Source organism: Tyto alba, unplaced genomic scaffold (assembly GCF_018691265.1).
Source record: "Tyto alba isolate M040663 unplaced genomic scaffold, T.alba_DEE_v4.0 Super-Scaffold_9, whole genome shotgun sequence".
NCBI lineage: Eukaryota > Metazoa > Chordata > Aves > Strigiformes > Tytonidae > Tyto > Tyto alba.
In genome coordinates, this window is record NW_024881330.1 from 36,964,579 (window position 1) to 36,983,316 (window position 18,738).

At 36.7% G+C, this 18,738-nt stretch overlaps 1 protein-coding gene across 3 annotated transcripts in view; it reads right to left on the minus strand.

Moving 5' to 3' along the window:
- The window catches only part of CUNH8orf34 (chromosome unknown C8orf34 homolog), a 172,094-nt gene that overhangs the window by 126,884 nt on the left and 26,472 nt on the right, over positions 1 to 18,738 (minus strand). For 2 of the 3 annotated variants that reach the window (XM_042786200.1, XM_042786201.1), the window contains exons 2-4: positions 12,405 to 12,552; positions 11,296 to 11,427; positions 2,776 to 2,904 (exon numbers count right to left, since the gene is read on the minus strand). In XM_042786200.1, coding sequence (XP_042642134.1) covers positions 2,776 to 2,904; positions 11,296 to 11,427; positions 12,405 to 12,552 — 409 coding nt within the window. The remainder of the gene's footprint in view (positions 1 to 2,775; positions 2,905 to 11,295; positions 11,428 to 12,404; positions 12,553 to 18,738) is intronic. The other variant, XM_042786202.1, reaches the window with a different exon arrangement.

An 18,738-nucleotide genomic window follows, 5' to 3' on the forward strand; every position in this document is an offset into this window, starting at 1 on the left:
AAACTTTTCACATTTTTCAGTTTGAATTTTTATATCATCCTAACACACTATAAATCGCAGCACAGAACAGATTCATTTCCTAAAATGCTCTAAAAATCAGGAGTACAAAAACTGGAAACAAGGACATCCATCTTAGAATTAATGTGATGTAAGTGTTTAAATGATACAACCAAAAAGACTAAAGTGCAAAATGAGTAACAACTATCAAAGAACAAAAAAAAAAAAGGCAGAAGAGAAGATACTATAAATACACTAGGAAAGGGGGACAAAGTAAAATTCAGAACAATTACATCAATGAGAAGGAAAGCAAATAACAGATGATACAAAGAAATCCCAGTATTCAATACCTTCACTGCTTCACTCTTTAAAAAAAAAAAAAAAAAAAAAATTAATTGTGGCCAGATGCTTAATGCTAGTGATTTTAAGAGGAAAAACTGCAAACCTGATGACAGAGAGCTGAAAGATATTCTGATGAATTAGATACATTCAAGTTGGCAGAGTCTTGTGAAATTAATTCTAGAGCACTTATCTAACTGGCTGAAGAAACCTCTAATCCATTAGCAACTGTCTTTAAGGAATGGAGAGAAAAAAAAAGGGCCAATACCATGTCTTTCTTCAGAAAAGAAAAAGGGAAGACATGGGAAACTACTAACCACCAAGCCTAAATCTGACAGCAGCAAGAATATTTGACAAAATTGTTAAACAAACAATTTATCAACATCTAATGAATAAGAAAGGTGATGAGAACCAGCCTAAATGAATTTATCAAGAATGAATCACATTAAATCAGTCTAATTGCTTTCAGTTGGGAAACTTTCCTAGTGGATAAGAGGAGGAACTAGACGTAAAATACTTCAGCTATAATAAGACTTTGTTTACTGTTCTAGATGATACTCCAGTAAACAAATAAGAGAACTACATTCTAGGTGAAATCACTGCGAGGTAGATAAACATCTGGTGGGAAAAAACACACTTACTGTGTAGCTTTCAAGAGCTGGTTGTCAGATCTGAAATGGAATCATGAAGAGGTCTGACAATATTTCCGTTAATGATCTGGATGAAGAAATAGCACATTCATGAAAGTGAACTTAGTATCAAGCTGCAAGTGACTTAAAGCACTCTGGGGATAAGATTAAAATTCCGTATTATCTTGATAAATCATCAGAAAACATCAAGTACTAGCAAGAAATAGTGAAGAATGTTTCATCTGTGAAATAAGTCTATGAAAAACTGGCTCCAGAAACACTGACCAGGTACATACACTTCCAGTCCAAGTGTAGGACCCAGAAGAGCTGCCGTGTTTTGCACTCCGGTTAGAAAACTCTGTGGCAAAGAGAGGTACAGAATGCTGCAAACTGTATTTTAAGTATAAGGAAGCCAGAGCTCTGTGGAACCTACACAGTATCCACAAGCAAAGACAAAGATGTAAGACTGAAGAGTGGATTTAGTCCTTTATTACTGAACTCTCACATCTGATTGGTTTGTATGTCCACACAGTGAATAAATAACTCTTTCTGAAATTGAAAAAAAAAAAATGTTTCTGTATCTGTGTTAAACTCCTAAAGCCTCTAAAGGAGAAAGGCTTGAAAATGACCCTTGCACCCATCATAGTAACATGGTCAGGCAATAGTGGGGTTGCAAATCAGAAACCCTGATCAGAGGTGGTTTAGCTCCTTAGAGGCAGATAGACCAATTTACTAGAAATGTATTTGCAAAGAGCCCTGTATTTATACTACTGTAATTCATATAAATATAAAACTTTCGCAGAATACAATTATTGTGATCAGCCTTAAATATTTGGGAGAGGGAATTTGGGCAAACTTGTTCTGGGTATTTGACACAATTTGGAAAAATGCTGAAGCTCAAAATGCTCCACAAAACAGATCTTCCATTCCTCATTCACTACTGTTTCTGACCTCACCATCTCCAATTTCTCCAGTGAATCAAGAAGTGCCATGGATAAAATTTAATGAGAGGGGAAAGAAATAATTTCTCATTCAAACATCTCCCAGACCACACCATACTTCATTTTCATGTACCATGGCAGAGAATACTTTTCATACTTTGATAATTGTTAGTAGTGTTTTCTCCCATCAGTGTACCTCAGAATTCTCTTCTACAGGGGAAAAAAAAAAAAGAAAAAAGTTATTCCTCATCATATCCAGTAATTCTCAAGAGTTACTCCTTACATAAGCATGCTATTTTTAAACACTGCTCCTGTTTGACTACGTCTTTTAAGCGACAATATTTGGATTTTGTTATGAAATAATTGCCTACCATGTTTTTGAGTATTTACTTGAGATACTTTATTTATTTGAATTGCTTTTGAAAACTGGAAGGAATTAATTGGGGTCAAGGATACAAAAAACCTGGTTGTTTTTCAATGATAGATCTGATCTCCATCAATGACATTAAGGTTTCACAAGGGTTAATCCAATCTAACTGCTACCACCCAAAGGAGCAGTCTCATTGCTGCATGTTCCCACCATTTTCCTTAAACCCGCCTCATGCTGATCTCTTCATGAGCTAATTCAGCTCACTAAACTGGCAGAAGACTAATGTAACAAAAAAGGAGATGCAGGGGAAGTAGTTTCAGTCAGCAGGAGAGCTGCTAAATTATCTCAGACATTCTGTAAACCTCATCAACAGGAACGTAACTGCTGATGTCAATTACCTTGGTCTTCATTGAATAGAAGACCACCTTTTTGATATATACTTCCAAATTACAGTTCAGGCTGCATGATTACATTTAAAAACTAAAATCAATCAACTTACTGCGAGACAGATTCTCAAGGGCTTTTCCAAGTTTTTTGCTCTCTTGAAGAATATGATTTAGTTCATCAAAATCATGGTTCTCCGGTTTTGTCCTCCAATCCCATTTAGGATGCTCTATTGACCTTGGCACTAAATATACACAGATATATAGATGAAGTTTAGATTTGGTAGTTTGGACCCCTACGGTAAAAAAAAAAAGCTGCACAATGAGTTTACAAGCTCCAGTACCTTGAGTGGAAATTACTTAACTATCCTCCTATTTTAGCAGCTGGTAATATTTTCTTTGGTCATTGTGAAGTAAAAATTAAAACACCTATGAACAAATCCATACTTGGGATGATTCTTGCAACTGAATTAATTAATAAGCAGGAATAATTAATATTAACAATTTACAATATTAAAATAATGCAATAACAGAAAAATGTAATAAAAATATTGCATATGAAGGTACTTAATTACATCAAAGTAGAACTGTTTGTCCTAGGAACCAATAAGGAAAAAAATGCCCAAATGAAAATGAGTAACTTGTACTTTTGGCTTTGATAGTCATTTTATCAAAAAGAAAAAAAGAAATATTTTAGATAAAGCTTTTAAAACAACACATATATACAATTTTTTAAAAAATAAATCATAAAGTGCAGGTAACAGTTCATAAAAATAGTCAAACAAAGTATGTCCCTGTTGCTCATGCTGTACAACCTATAATCTTTATTCTAATATTTAAATTAAACAAACTCAATCTGTGGGAAGCACAGTCCCGAGCTTATAATCTCCTACTCATTATCTATCATCAAAACCTTTGATTTAATTTTAAAATAATAGTGTCTCAACTGCTGAGCTAACTTTACATACAGTAGCAGGGAAGAAGAGAAGAAGTTTCTCATATACATAGGGGACACAATGAACAGAGCTGCATTGATCAATATGAACATTTTTAAAAATTTGTAGAAATTAAAAGAAATACTATGCTGTCTCTGGAACTACAACTTAACATGTTCTTTCAACTAAGAGATCTGCTGCCTTTGCCACCAAATGCAGTTGCTGGGTTGTCTCAAAACACGGCATTACTGTGCTGAGAACCGCGCATGCCGGTGTGAAGATGATGATACCTAGTCCACATTCCCAACAGAAAGAACCAGTTGCATTTATCAACGGTTGCTAAATACTCACTTAAAAATAACTTCAGAAACAAAGCCTATAATGTCCAATATATCCTGGACAGCTTTGAAATTTTTACTATTTTGACAGCTGTCAACTAATTTATGATTACAAACTTCTATCTTCAAACTATCTTCAAAGTGGACATCTCCACAGAGACTGACCATCCTGAGTATATTCTGATCTGTAACACCCACTCAGGAGCCTGTGTAAGTATTATGGAAGTTAATACATTAAACTGCAATTACAGACATTCTCAAAGACAGAAGACAAAGGAGACATTAAAAATGACCTACAGAGATAAGAGTAGGAGGAAAGAGACACAAGAATTCTAAATAAGGAGGAGGAAAGACAGGGGCAACTTGGAGTGTTGCAGTCCAGTTTTGCTATATGTTCAAAAAGACAAGTCATGTATTTCCTTCTGAGGACAATGGAAATAATGAGCTATGGTTGTTCCTAGTGAATAGATACAGGCATGACTAACTTCTAACCAGATGGACAGCTTACAATTTTTGTTGACACTCTTAAATGCCAATCATTTAATTTCTAATTCCCTGGTTAAGGAATCACTATGTTCATTAAAAGGTATCTACATTTTTGTGTGACCAAAATCTACCTCCATTCACGGACCCCAGCATAATTAACCATAGACCCTAGAGAAACTTCAGTATTTCTCATCCTTTTCCTTATTTATAGAAACAAAAATATTCCATATAGTATTTTTTTCTAAACCTTTACTTACTATAGATATGAATACTTAGTAAACTAGAAAAGAAATTCTATAATGAGGTCTCTCTATTTTCACTCACCTTTGTTTCATATTGAGATCACATGCTCCTTTACTGACATCTCATGCTTTTTCAGCCATCTCATCTTCTCCCTTCAGTGTACCAACATTATGTTCTACAGCATCACTCACTCTAGCAGTTTGACTGACTTTTCTTTCCATGTTTTTACTGAACTCACCACAGCACAGAAATCTCACAGTACCATCAAAATACAAACAGGCAATAATTCAATATATTAGAACCATGTACAAAGATAACCAAATCTTAGAGCTTCCAGGCAGCAGAAAATTTTAACACGATGGAATTTGATATTACATCAATTTGAAACAAAAGTTTTTCAAACTACCAAAGGACAGAATTTTTGGGAAACCATATGTTTTTGAAATAAAATTTGTCGTGGGACAGAAGCTGAATAAAACAAACATTAAATTCTACTCAACAGCTGTGGAGCTTCCACGATCAGCAACTGCAGAGTATATGAACCAACCTGCATCAGGCAAATGAGAGTATCAGAACTCTACCCTTGTAAAGCAGGGAAACTTGCTCAAGAGACAATGGTGTGGTCCCTAGTTTCAGAGAAATGTCCCACAAACACAGGAAGCTTGGACAGCATCTCACTAGATGGATGATAGGAAACCTGGCAAAAAAAGGGTAGAAATTTGCTCTGCATGCTGGTGTACTACAGTTTGTGTTTCAGTGCACCGTTCTGTACTTAATTGAAAATGTATCAAAACTGATAAGGTGTTGTGGAACATTTCTGAGTTTCAATAGAATTTGTTTCAACAATGAGTTTGCTTCATTCTATTGAGCCAAAACTGAGGGGGAAAATAAGCAGAATTAGAACTAACAAAGTTTATTACTTCTAGAGAAGACATAGTTCTTCTTGCTTACCTACTCTTCCAAATAGTGAATGAATACTAAAACTAAAATCTATTTCATTACATTGTGGCATGTGTCTGTCCTTTCAAAGTTCATCTTCTGCTTGCTTACAAATGTTTTTAAAATATAAACTTGTATCTTCCCAACTATAGGATCAGCCATCACCAGTTATTTTCAAATGAACGGCTTTGTGTGAAGCATGCAGAACTGTATAAAGACTACATGAACCTTCCCTGAGATCTTTTGAAATACATGTTCTTCTGTATGTATGAGGTCCATCACGTATCATTTCCGTGCATATGTCACTACACACTTAGTAAAATCCTTTCATAATATTCTGACCTTCCTCTTTCCTTATTATACTCACTCATTCCTCAAAATCATTGCATCAGTAATTTTAAATCCCTCATCACATTACCTACCTCAACCTCATCTCTGTTATTTGAGAGCTTTATATAATACCCTCTTGAAATTATTTGCCTACAATTCTACATTTACACCATAGCATCTGCATAGAAATATTTAGGTTTTCCCTTTATGGAGCTGAGATTTCCCCATCTCATCTTGGAAGACTGCAAATACGTGCTTTCCAATATTTCTGATTTTCTGGTGGTGCACCCCTCTAACAAATGCACATCAGATTCATTCACAGATGTGTTATGAATTCTGTTACAAATCAGCAGACTTTTATTTTCTACTGGATGATGGTACAAGATGAGTACTCTCTTTATCTACATACACATGTCTTCAAGACATGATTTGCAGACAGGATCAGTTGCTCATTAAATCCTACATTTAATTAATACATTGTATGACCATCTTACATCGCAAAGAACAAAAATATGCGTGTTATTATTGAGCATAAAATTACTCATGTATTTAAATCTCACAATAGCATTCAGATTAGAGTTCTTTGATAACACAGCCAAACTGGTTTACACACTACCTGGATATTAAAAGGCTAAGAGAATGATGGCCTACAGTCCTTGCTGACCAAGGGCAATTAGAAGTACACAACATTGTAACTATAAATGGAATATGGTGACAATGGTGAACTGAAGCAGAGTGAAAGGATGATTTGTGATTTGATTTAATATGGAGGTGGTGAAGAGGTCAAACTACTTTGCCTAAAAGTAGCTAGCTGGGAAGCAAGAAGTCTGTTTCATAAACTATTTAGAAACTTCCAGATTCATCATTCTTCAAATACAGAATATGATCATCTAAACATTTAATTAAATATACTTATATATATACAAACACACACACACAAGGAGCCCTAGCTTCAAGCCTCTTCCTTGCCAGACAACAGCAGCAGCTCCTGCTTAATTCTGGTTTTGCACACACCAAACAAGTGGTCAGATCCCTCAGATACCAGGGTTCCTTGTTCATGTGTTTGTTTCAGGTGAGACTGAAATTGTGACAAGCAGGAGGAGGGACTGGAAGAATCTTTCCAGTAAAAAAGCTGGATGCATAAGGAAGAGCTACCTATGCAGGAATAACATAAACACTGCAGTCAATATCAGCTCCACTAAAGGAAAAAAGTATTTCCTAAGTAAACAAATCAATTCTCTTGTTGTTTCCAAAGATTCCTATGAAATTACAATTGTCAGTTCTCAATAAACTTAGGAGTTCAGGATTATTTGAACAAGGTAGTCATCAGACAAAAGCTCTGCAACAGAACATATCATGGCTGATGGACTCCATTACATTTGGGGTTTGTTTTGGCAGTTCTGGGGGGCTTTTTAGGTTGTTAGGTGTGGGGGGGTTGTTTGCTTGTTTTAAACACAAATCTGAGAGCAAATCTTTAGGTCTCAGCAAGCCAAAAACATTCTGTGTCTCATATGAGTCCTTACTACCTCTTTCGAGAGGCTTTGGCAAAAAATGTACAGTGACACCCAAAAATGTTTGAGGTACAAGCTGAAGGCACAAAACAAATGGAATAGGCTGTGCACATCTGGACAAAGTAATAAATGGCTTCTGAACATGCTTGCTTTCTGCTGATCTGAGTGATTGAAGGGGCATATAGTACTCACTGATGTTGACATAAACCCAGCAAAAAAGTACATCAAAAAAAGTCAGTATTATTTTGGTTGTTGGCAGAAAATATGAGAAGCAAGATATGGCAAAAAAGGCACATGGCTGAAACCAGCCTCTGTGATATCAATTAAGAAAAACGTAGTTCAAATACACAAGTTATTTTCAAAAAGTTGCAGAGACAAATATTTGCAGGGGTAAGTCACAAAAATAATAGGAGGAATCAAGGTTTAAAACAGTGGTGTGGACAAAAAAAAATAGGAAAGGGCATAAACAGAAAAGCATGGAATCATAGGATAATTAGGCTGGAAAGGACACATCTGAAAGTCTTCTAGCCCAACCTGCTAATCAGAACTGCTCGACTGAGGGTTGGTTGCTCAGACTATTCAGCTGAGTTTTGAGTATCCTCCAGGATGGATACTCACAGCCTCTCTGAACAACCTGTTCCAGTGTTTGACCACCTTTGCAGTATACTTTTTGTTGGTTCTTGTCCTTTCACTACACACCTTCAAGAAGAATCTGACATCTTCTGTACCAACCTCCAGTGTAATAGTTGATGGCAACAATGAAATCTTCCCTTAGCTTTTATTTCTTCAGGATGAAAAAAACAATTTCCTTCAGCTTTTCCCTGTCCATCACATGCTCTAGCCCCTTCATCATCTTGGTGGACCACCACTGGACTTGCTCCAGTACACCATTGTCTATCACAACATACTCCAGATGCCACCTCAAAAGTGAGAAATAAATAGCAGTGGCTATACTCTTGCTAATGCAGCCTAGTATGCAGCTCACCTTCGGCGCTGCATGAGCACACAGCCACAGCTGCTTCATGTTCAAGTTCTTGCCCATCAGCATCCCAGGTCTTTTTCTGCAAAGCTACTTTCCAGATGTTCAGACCCCAATTTATACTATTGCTCAGGGTTATTCCATCCAACATGCAAGATTTTGCCTGTGTTGAACTTCATGAGGTTCCTCCCAGACTACTCCTCAATCCTACTGAGGTCCCTATAAATAGCAGCCCTGCTACCCAGAACACCAACCACTTCCCACAATTTGGTCTCACCTGCAAACCTAAGAGAACATTCTACCTCATCATCCAGAACATTAAGACAGACCTTTAAATGGTATTGGTCTCAGTACCAGTCCTTTAGGCATGCCACTAGTGATAGGCTTTCCAACTGGACTTTGAATTGCCAGTCACAATCCCTTGAATCTAACAGGTGGGCCAACATTCCACACATCTTTTTGTCCACTTATCCAGTGCATATCTCACTAATTGAGTTACAAGGATACTGTGGGAGACTGACAAAAGTTTTGCTAGAGTCAAGGTATTAAACATCCACTGCTCTTTCTTTGATCACAGGGCCAGTTATTTCATCTTAGGGGGCAATCATGTTGATCTCATCAGGCATGTATGGTCTCAAACTCATGCTTGCTGTTCCAAATCACATTTTCCTCCTTCTTGTGGCTGGGAACACCTTCCAATAAAATTTGCTCAATAACCTTTCCAGAAAGTGAAGTTAGGCTGATCAGCTTATAGTCCCCAAAGTCTCCTTCTTGCCCTTGCTTAAAATCAATGTGACATTTGCCTTTTTCTAGTCATCAGGAACTCCCACAATCATCATGACCTTTCAATGATGATAGAATGGCCTTACAATGACATTAGTCTCCTCTCTCAGCATGATCGGAATGAATCCCATATAGTGCCATGTATTTATGTATGTCCAATTGCCTTAAGCACACCCTAATTCTATCTTCCCCTGTTGTGGGTAAAGCTGCACTCCCACAAACTCTGCTACTAGACTTGACTTAGTGACTTGGGTAGCTTGAGAGCAAGCCTTACCAACTGAAGAGCATTATTAGATGCCCTTCAGTCCACAAGGACAGATCCTTGAGCCCAGTCTTATTATGGATGTATAAATTATTTCCTTGCTTGGCATGTGACCTAGTAGAGTGCCCAGCCTACTCTTTGTCCCTCTCCTGGGACAATCTAAGGACCAAGAAGCATAAAACTTGTTGTAGGCACACAAATGAAGGGAGTGACATGATGTCACACCCCTACCTGGGATAAAAACTGAGAACTTGAGATCTCTGGGAGATGGCATTGAAGTTACTTGATGTGTATCACAGAGTCTGAAGTGCAAGTACAGGAGGGGAGGAGAAGAACACAGTATGATGACAGGAACAACTCACAACAACCTTGGCCACTTTTTCTATCAGTGTATCTCCATAAATAGATGTTATCCAGCAAAGACTGCTATTTTCCAGTATTTCTGATTATGAGTGACTGTGACCACTTCTTCGAATATCACTGTTTACTCTTGAAAGTGAATTAAAATCCACATGCTTCCTTTGGACTGACATAAAAATTCATGTGCCCATAGAGATGTACAGTGGAACTAATGATCAAATTTGATTCTTTTTGAAGCAGGGAATGTGCCTCATGAAGAAGAATCAGAGACACATGCTCCATTTCCAGAAAAAAAATAATCCATAAATCTTGCTGGGACAATACAGTTCTGAGAAAAGCTGTGCTATGGGACACAGCTACCTGTACAGCTATTTTTCACTTGTTACAGTTATTTATTCTCAATCAAACAGGTTTCATAACCATGCAAGACTTAATTACCCAAAAGCACAGCGTGTCTCTATTGCATAAATCTATCACGATTTACTTTACGCATTGCTGTTCTATATTTTGACCAACAGGCCACAGGGAGATTTTTCTTTGACTCCACTGAAGTCTACACTTCCCCATCTTGCTTTTAGAGGAAAGAGAGCAAGCCTTCTATTGCCACATACTATATATGTCTCTTTTCATCTGGTGCACCTAATCACACTCCAAATTGTTAAAAAGATTTAGCTATTATAAAATTTTCAAAAAGCTACAACAGTCAACAGAAGAAAATATAATTTTGCAATTTCTTTTGGAGAACAAATCTTGTTTACACACTTGTGTGTGTGCGTGTAGTACATATATTGTAGATATATGTATTTATGTAAAAAATCCATTCAAAATCAAGCTTAAAAATTAAATTTCTCCAATATCCAGTACACAGGAAGCACTATATTTCATTAAGGCTTGTTGCCTCTGTTTTTACTACTTCTGTTTTACAGGTCATTGATTATATTCTCTTCAGTCACTGTACTTCTATTCTGCCTTTTCTTTCAGTGTACATTTAGATTCCTTCAGCAACTCTCAGAGCAGTATACCTGTTCTGCTGACACTGCCCCCATAGCTTCAACAGTATGTGTTCATAAATCATAGTTTTGCATTGCCTGATCCACTAAAAAAAAAAAATCTGTTATTCGGACCAATATTAACAGAATATATTTTACACATGCAAAATGGCAATGTAAACTAAAATATCAAATCATAATCTGTATATGAACAAAAAATTGTGCATGACACCCACATTTCTTCTATGTTTTAATTTATTTACCTGGAATTCTATTCTATGTATAGATGACAACATAGGGTATTATTAAATATTCATAATTCAAGTGAAAGTAAAGCAAGAATCAAACTCTTCTAACATATATATATCTAGCCATTTCAACTACTCATAGCTTGCTTTCCATTTTCATCTTAATTCAACAGAAAAACATACTATGAGTTTGGAAATATGCATGAATTAATAATGTAGTGAAGCTTTCTTACATGACTTGGACTCCGGTGACGGCGGAGAAATGTTGGACACGGCAAGGTCACTCTTTGACTTTTTAGGTTTTTTTGCATTTACCTGCCAAGGTTTATCATAACTTCTAAAATCTCTCCTTGTTCCTTTATTTTCTGTTAAAAGAATGGAATCAGGAAATTATAACATTTGTAGGGTAATTTTTCAAAGATTTTAAATGAACAATTAAATCCAGAAAAAAACAAGACCTATCATCCAAATCAGTCAACTCTTTTTGTTCTCCTGTTTCTAACTGATCCTAAATTTGACATAATTTTTCCATTTCCTAAACATAAAAATTTATAAATTCATTAGTATGTTTTTCATTAAAACATGTCTTATTTTTTGTTAGGAAGAAGACCTTAAACTCCATTTATTCTTTTACATGTTTGACTACCTATGCTTAAAATTTAACATTTAATATAAATAAAAATTTGATTTGTCAGGCAATTAACATTTTGAATATCAGCAACTATTCAAGATCTACTATAGTCTGAAACAGATCGTAGGTCAATTTTTAAACACAAACCCAACATCCTAATAGTAGCTTGTACCAGAATATCAGAGCTAAAATTTCTACTTTAGGATCAGAGCAGATATTATTTCAGAAATGGTTTAATGCTTCTGAAGATCTACAATCATAAATTATTCACACTGGAGTTCATAACGTAGCAATAGCATTAAGTGTTGGAGTGGTGGGTTGTTAAAAATGTACATTATCAAAGAAAATACCTCAATAGAGGCTAATCTCAGGTGCAAACACACCACAGAAAGGAAAAGGAAAACAAAGCAAAGAGAAAGTGAAAGCAAAGAGGACACCGGGGGAATCAAGGGATCTTTATATGCACCTTCTTTCCCATTGAGACTGGGGTTGTTTTCACCCTGTAACTCTGACCCATACTCACATGATACGTACAGATAGTCAACGACATATATGAAATTCAGTATCTACTGGACAAACAGGATTTATTGTGCATGTTCACAACCACAGAGGAGCACCTGTTCAGTAGGTACATGTGCATCCAGGAAATCATGGGCGAAAGTGTGGGAAGATTATACTGGAGACTAGCCCCTTCCAGCACACAGAACATACCTGATGTTTCACTCTCTGCCCAAAGGGCAGCAGAGCCAGACAACGTTCTCTGAAGCTGACTGCGGTTCCCCTGTTTGGACTGAAGATGATCAATTAGAAATGGGATTGGCTGGTCAGGTGTCTCTGTTATCAGCTTGGTCATCAACTCCTTTAGAAAATTAAAACAAAACAAAAAAAAAAAATTAGTGGGATACTGCACCTAAACTAATCTTATATTTACCAAAAGTAGAGGAGCATTTATAGAGGAAAAGCCTGTTTTCAACTTGGAAGAAAACTGCTGGAAACACCCCATCTTCTCAAACTACTGCTAGCTTTGTCCTACGAAGTGTTCATGTCTGAAGTGCTCATAGACTATATAGTCGCTTATCCATTGGAATTTACGTTAAACAACCCAACTCCTGCTACCTACTCAAATTCACCCACACCAATCTGAATACTGTTCGTTTAACCATCCAGAACAAGCACTTTCTCAGAGCAGCGAGTAGCTCTTCTCTGACCCATACATCCAAGTTTCTTCTCTTTGGAAACAGGTGTATCAGGACGGTTGGTGCATCTTTGATCTCTCCCACACATGGAGCAACGATCTGGTTAGATTATGCATTCATACCTAGAAACTCAGATCTGACCAAACAGGCAGGCATTTTTTTTAAAGGAAGTCCTCCAAAATAGTTTTGTATCGACATGGGCAAATATTTTATTACACTGTTGTAGACATGGATGCAAAACCAATGTCAACAGGAAACCACCTTCTACGCCATGCCTTGATACTCTCTAATTGCAGTCACACACCCTGGGCTTGAAGGGCTGCAGAAAGCACAGCACTCTCCACATGGCTACTGAGGTTCCTCCTGGCTCCCCACACATACAACACAGGTCAGGAATCCAGAAAGAAGCTGTGGTTCTGTGCTGGGCGTGTGCCCTGAGAAGACATCAGAGGTTATTGTGGGAGGTGACACTGAAATCAACATAGTTCCACAGGAAATCTGTGGCTGCTACTGCAAAATGAAAAAGCTCCGTGGGAGTAAACAATTACAGGAAAGTACAACAAAATCAGGACAAAAAACTGACTAAATTATTAAGGGCATTTATTTTCTTTTCATCTATCCCCAACATAAATCTTACCATAACTTCCATACACTTCAGTCTATCTCCACTTCATCTTTTCTGTATATCCTCATTTAATAAATAATTTTTCAAATACCAGTAGTTACTTGGTATTGCCATCAGTTAATTGTGTAGGACAAAGACACTTAAGAAGGAGTATACAAAATAACAGTAAACATGAGTAACAGCACACAGGGTTATTAAGACACAGCAAGTTATCTTTGTTCACTCCAACATTTTCCATTCTTTTTATTCAAGCAGTGGTATAGACAATTACGTATAAGTGAAAATAAGATAAAAATAAGCTTTCAATTTCAGAAAGAGAAATTAACTTCAGAGAACAAAAAGAAGACATGCCCAATCTTGTGTCTTGTGAATACATGGTCGCTTGTGACATGATTTTTGATAACTATCTACAGGGAACAACAGAAAAAAAAGTGTCTTTAGTTTTGGAATGGAACTCCTCAGGGGGAAATTCAACTACTTACTAATCTTAGAAATGGAAAAACTATCAAGTGTAACTTCATCTGGACTGTCTCCCACCAAAGTAGGAGAAACCCTCTGATATACATGACAGAAAAATCCAGAAATTGGAGTAATTCTTATTTTGGTTGCTTGGCAACACTCTAACAGCAAACCTTCCTTTTTTTCCCTGCCAAAATGCAGAATTAGTGACAAGTGGAAAAATGTAATCTTGTGCATGTAATGGACCACAATAGCTGTAGGAATTCCACTGCTGAGGATTCTATTAACAAAGGAAAAGTGTCAAACTGTAATAGCTGGCTTGTAATTTAAATAATTTCTCTGAATTACGGTTTGAAAATTATTTTTTCTCTCTTATATTAATAAAAACAAGATGATGGAAACTGAGATAGATACATTGATACTATTAATTTTTTAAAGACATACATGGGTGACAATCTATTCATAATATATTACAAAATTAATGTAGCATTGAATAAAGGTAGTACAGAGATGAAAAATTTTAGAATGCCTACATGTCAACGTAAGAGAAGTGCTCCTTGATTGTTGTTATGACTGACTTGCTTGTCACAGGACAAAACGGCCTTTAATTAACAGAAATAGACCTAATAAAATAAAACTGATTATTGGATTCTTTACCTTATTCTGAGACATAGTAATAAAACTAAAAAACATAATTGCACAAAGAAAAAAAAAAAAAAAGTGCTATTCCAAGGTGATGTGAAATAGCTTCTATTCAAAAGGACTGCTTTTTATCCACTGTTAACATATTGATAATAAGGCCTGAGTGATATGAAGATCTGTGCTGTCCCAGAGCATAACCAGTTCCATTCTATAACATCAATTAGAAAGTTGAAAGAACTATAGATATGGGCTACTTTTATCTATCTGGAATAACGTTTGCGTAATAAGTTTCAAACTGATTTGTCTCAAGCACTTTCAGAGATCTCATTAAAAGTAACTACAACTTCAAATCAACACAAAGGTGACTCAGATTACAAAGCCTGCCATTTAAAGAAGACATAGCTCTTTACTATGAATATTCCATTGCAAAAGGGGAGTGAATAAGATCTTAGGGATTTGCTTCTCAAGCTGCTCCAAGCAAGGTATGAAAGTGGTCTCCAACTTACCACGGCTGGGTTCCCAAATTCTGCAGAATTTAAAAACAGCTCCACCCCAACCAGCGATAACAATAGCAGTGATAATAGCTTCAGACATATGCTCTATGTAAATCCACATTCACATGCAGGTGTTATCTCCTTCCACACACACTGGCAAAGATCCCAGAAGTAGGATCAGACCTCCATGATCCTCACTGCCTTTGCCTCCTACCAAATTCTGCCACCCAGTCCATTAAGAGACCTAACTCCATCTGCTCAGTCCCCAACTCATGCTCTTCAAGCTCATGCTTCCTTTGAGACACTTGTCGTCCCCAGCAAATTGGCAATTACAAGGAAATATGTTATCCCCCTGTGTTCGGTTGCTTGTGATGGGGTAAAGAGCTGGGAGGGGCAAGAGAAAGAAAAAATAAAAAACAAAAAAACAACAACAACAAAAAAAAAAAAAAACAACAAAACAAAACAAAAAAAAAAAACAACCAACCAGCAAAAAAAGCAAAGAACATCACTCGGGCAGTAACTGTACTTGGTGAGCACTCAGCTCATTTTTTAAGTGAAAACATATACTTCACTGGAGTCGAAGAGGCATTACAGATTAGGAATGCCTATTAGGGGTATTCTCATCTTAGCACCATTCCCTAGTAAAACTATCTTGAACTTCTGACGAAATTATCCAAAATGTATTTGATGCTCTCATGTCACACAGATAACATCTTACAGACAGCAAGAATAGCTTACTACATGGTACTCTAAGTATATTCTTACAAGTTTGAAATGTTTCAAAAAAGAAGATGACAAAAGTGAAGGCATTAAATAAGAAAAACTGAAGTGTACAAGTTACAAAAATAAAATTTCTTTTTTGTTTAGCAGCAGTCTGATCTGACTCACAATGTGCTAAGTAGGCAAGGTTTCACAAGAAAAAGAAAAGGAAAAAGACCAACTAGTCTCAATGAAGCCGCCTCTGCGTTAACAGCAGAATAAAAATGGCACAAGATCATTGAAACTGAGATTCATTTCTTGATGAAAAATTCAAGAGACAAGTTTCAACTGTGCATGAAAACAGAAATGCAAGACACATATCTCTTAAAAATATCAACTATACTTTTTGCCTTTCTAGCTCAAATTTCTAAGTTTTCTACTTGTTCTCAATTTCATCTAATTCAAATAAGAAAAACAAAAAGTTTTGTCTACCTTTATAACATGTTCTGCCATGGACAGTATGCTTACAACAACAAATAAAAAGTCATGGCAGACTGGATCTCCACGCTGCCAGATGAACTGTTTGTTCACTACTCTGGCAGGTGCGCCCGCCCTGACAAAAAACGGGGCTTTCCAGCCGTTGAAACACAGTGGCCACCGGTTCTTTTCAGGCCCTTGCTTCCGTGCCTTGACGGTAACTGTCGTCACGTACACAGCCACCGGAAAATGGGGCCCCCGGACAGTAAGAGCTGACATGACCATGTACAAGCACAGGTCGGATTCGATTAGGGTATATATGGAATCCCGCCGCAGGGCGAACAGCCAGTCCTCCTCTGAGCAGCAGATCTGCAGTCAGGGGTTTTCCTCTTCGGTTGGGAAGCCACCTAATGAAACTCCTCGAGGTTGAGACCCCTTATCTTCTAGGTGAGTGATATGCACATTTTGAGGCATCGTTCTAAAGTGTAGGAATTCTTAAATTGGCTGAGTAGTATTAGTTCCATTTGACAGACATCTGAACCTGTAGTTTAATAATGTTTGTTGGAATGCTAAACAATATTGATTAGAATAAGTACCTCAAGTACCTGCCTCGTCTATTTTGAGAGACTCTGTGACAACTACCCATCTCTATCCTCTTTCCACTGTCACGTCTTCCTATCACTCCATGTCCTTTTGTCTCTTCTATCCGCAGGACTCCCCTCTGCTTCTCCCTTCCAGCTCTATAACAAGTGAAGGAGCCTGTTCAGATGTCAGTAGCTATTAATTCCCTGGGCACTCACGAATTTTATGCAGCACATAAAAGGCAGAAAAAGGAACTTCCATGATTACTACAGACTAGAGCATCAGGGCGGATACATTCATTTCTGCTGCTTCCCCACTGTATTGCCCAAAATTAGGTTCTGCCCTGATCAGAATGAGAAAAAACAGGCAGAAAGGTGATACAAGCTCCAGAAAAACTGGCAGTTAACTCCTCCAAGGACTTTACTTCGCACTGTGCAAAACGGAAATTAAACCAGTTATTCCTACTTTCTTCTGTAATGGTATCTTCATATGCTTTTACATTCACTAGTTTTATGAAACTATGTAAGATAGACTGTTTTGAAAAAAAGACTTGCAAAAGCTGATCAGTCCATTTTCCAAGAGAGAGATTCATGCACATATTGATAAGGCTGCAAAAGAACTTGAAAAAAAAACAGGTCTAAACTAGCAACTTAATATATTAATTTTAAAGAGAATATCTTTCACTATTGTGCTATCCTGAGGTCCTCTATTAGTTATTCGATGCAGGCTCAAATTTTAATTTCCTTGTGACTGTCCATCCATTTAATACAAATGAACCAGTCTTCACAGTCTATTAATCATAGGCCAAATTACAAGAAAGTGCTAATTAGCTATGTCTAAATGTACCTGTAAGGTTATTAAGTTAATTAAGAGACATTCTATCTTGGCCTGTAATTGATAACAGTAACTACACAACAATCACAAGTTTTGTTTTTAACTTTGTAGATTTCTACAGATTGTGACAGACCATGCACAGATTTTGGCTGTATTATGCTCTCATTTCATGGTTTAAATTAGATGTTTAAAGCAGTTAGAGTGAATTGACCTCAGAAGATGTCTGTCTGTCTCTCCTGACCAAAGAGACTAGGTAGCTTTGCTTAAAACGAGAATGTTTTGACGGGATGCAGTTCCAAATTAGGACAGTTAAATGCAGCGGTCTTCACACCAACGTCAACGACGATCTTATCAATGAAGAAGTCAAGGAAGCCTAGAGAGCTCCCAGCCGACTAGGCAGTGTATGTCCACTTAAGATAAAAAGAATTGCTCTCCAGCTCCGCTAACTTTATTGGCTATATATCCACTGCCTACAATGGAGCTTAGACACTTAAAAGGCAAGCAAACATCTAAATTTAGGTTTGCTAATCACTTCGCACAGGCTGTAAGTGAACAAAGAAGATATAAAATTGAGTGAAAACCTGGGGAAGGAAAGTAAGTTTAATAAACTTTTTAGTGATTGACATTTTGTTTCTTTAAAATTCCTTTCTGATTTCTGCAGTAATAAAGCAAGGAAAAAAAAATAAAAATTACAAAAGTATATTACAACATTATGCTTACTGGATAAAATTCTGCAATTCTTAAATGAGACTAGATAGGTAAACATTACTGCTTCTACGACAAAGGATTATTTTCTATCGAAATGAAGGAAAAATACCAGCATCCTTTTTTAGGAAAATAGCTAGGCTTTACAACTTCTCATGTGATTCAGAATTAAAAGAAGAAAATCACATTATAGACTACCATCAAAATGGACTTCTTTTAAGCGCTCATGAACTTATCACCACGTCTCCCTATGAAATAAATTATTCAACACAAAGCAAATCTACACATAAACACAATTCGCATGCCTGCACCATACTAGTTGTTTCAAACTA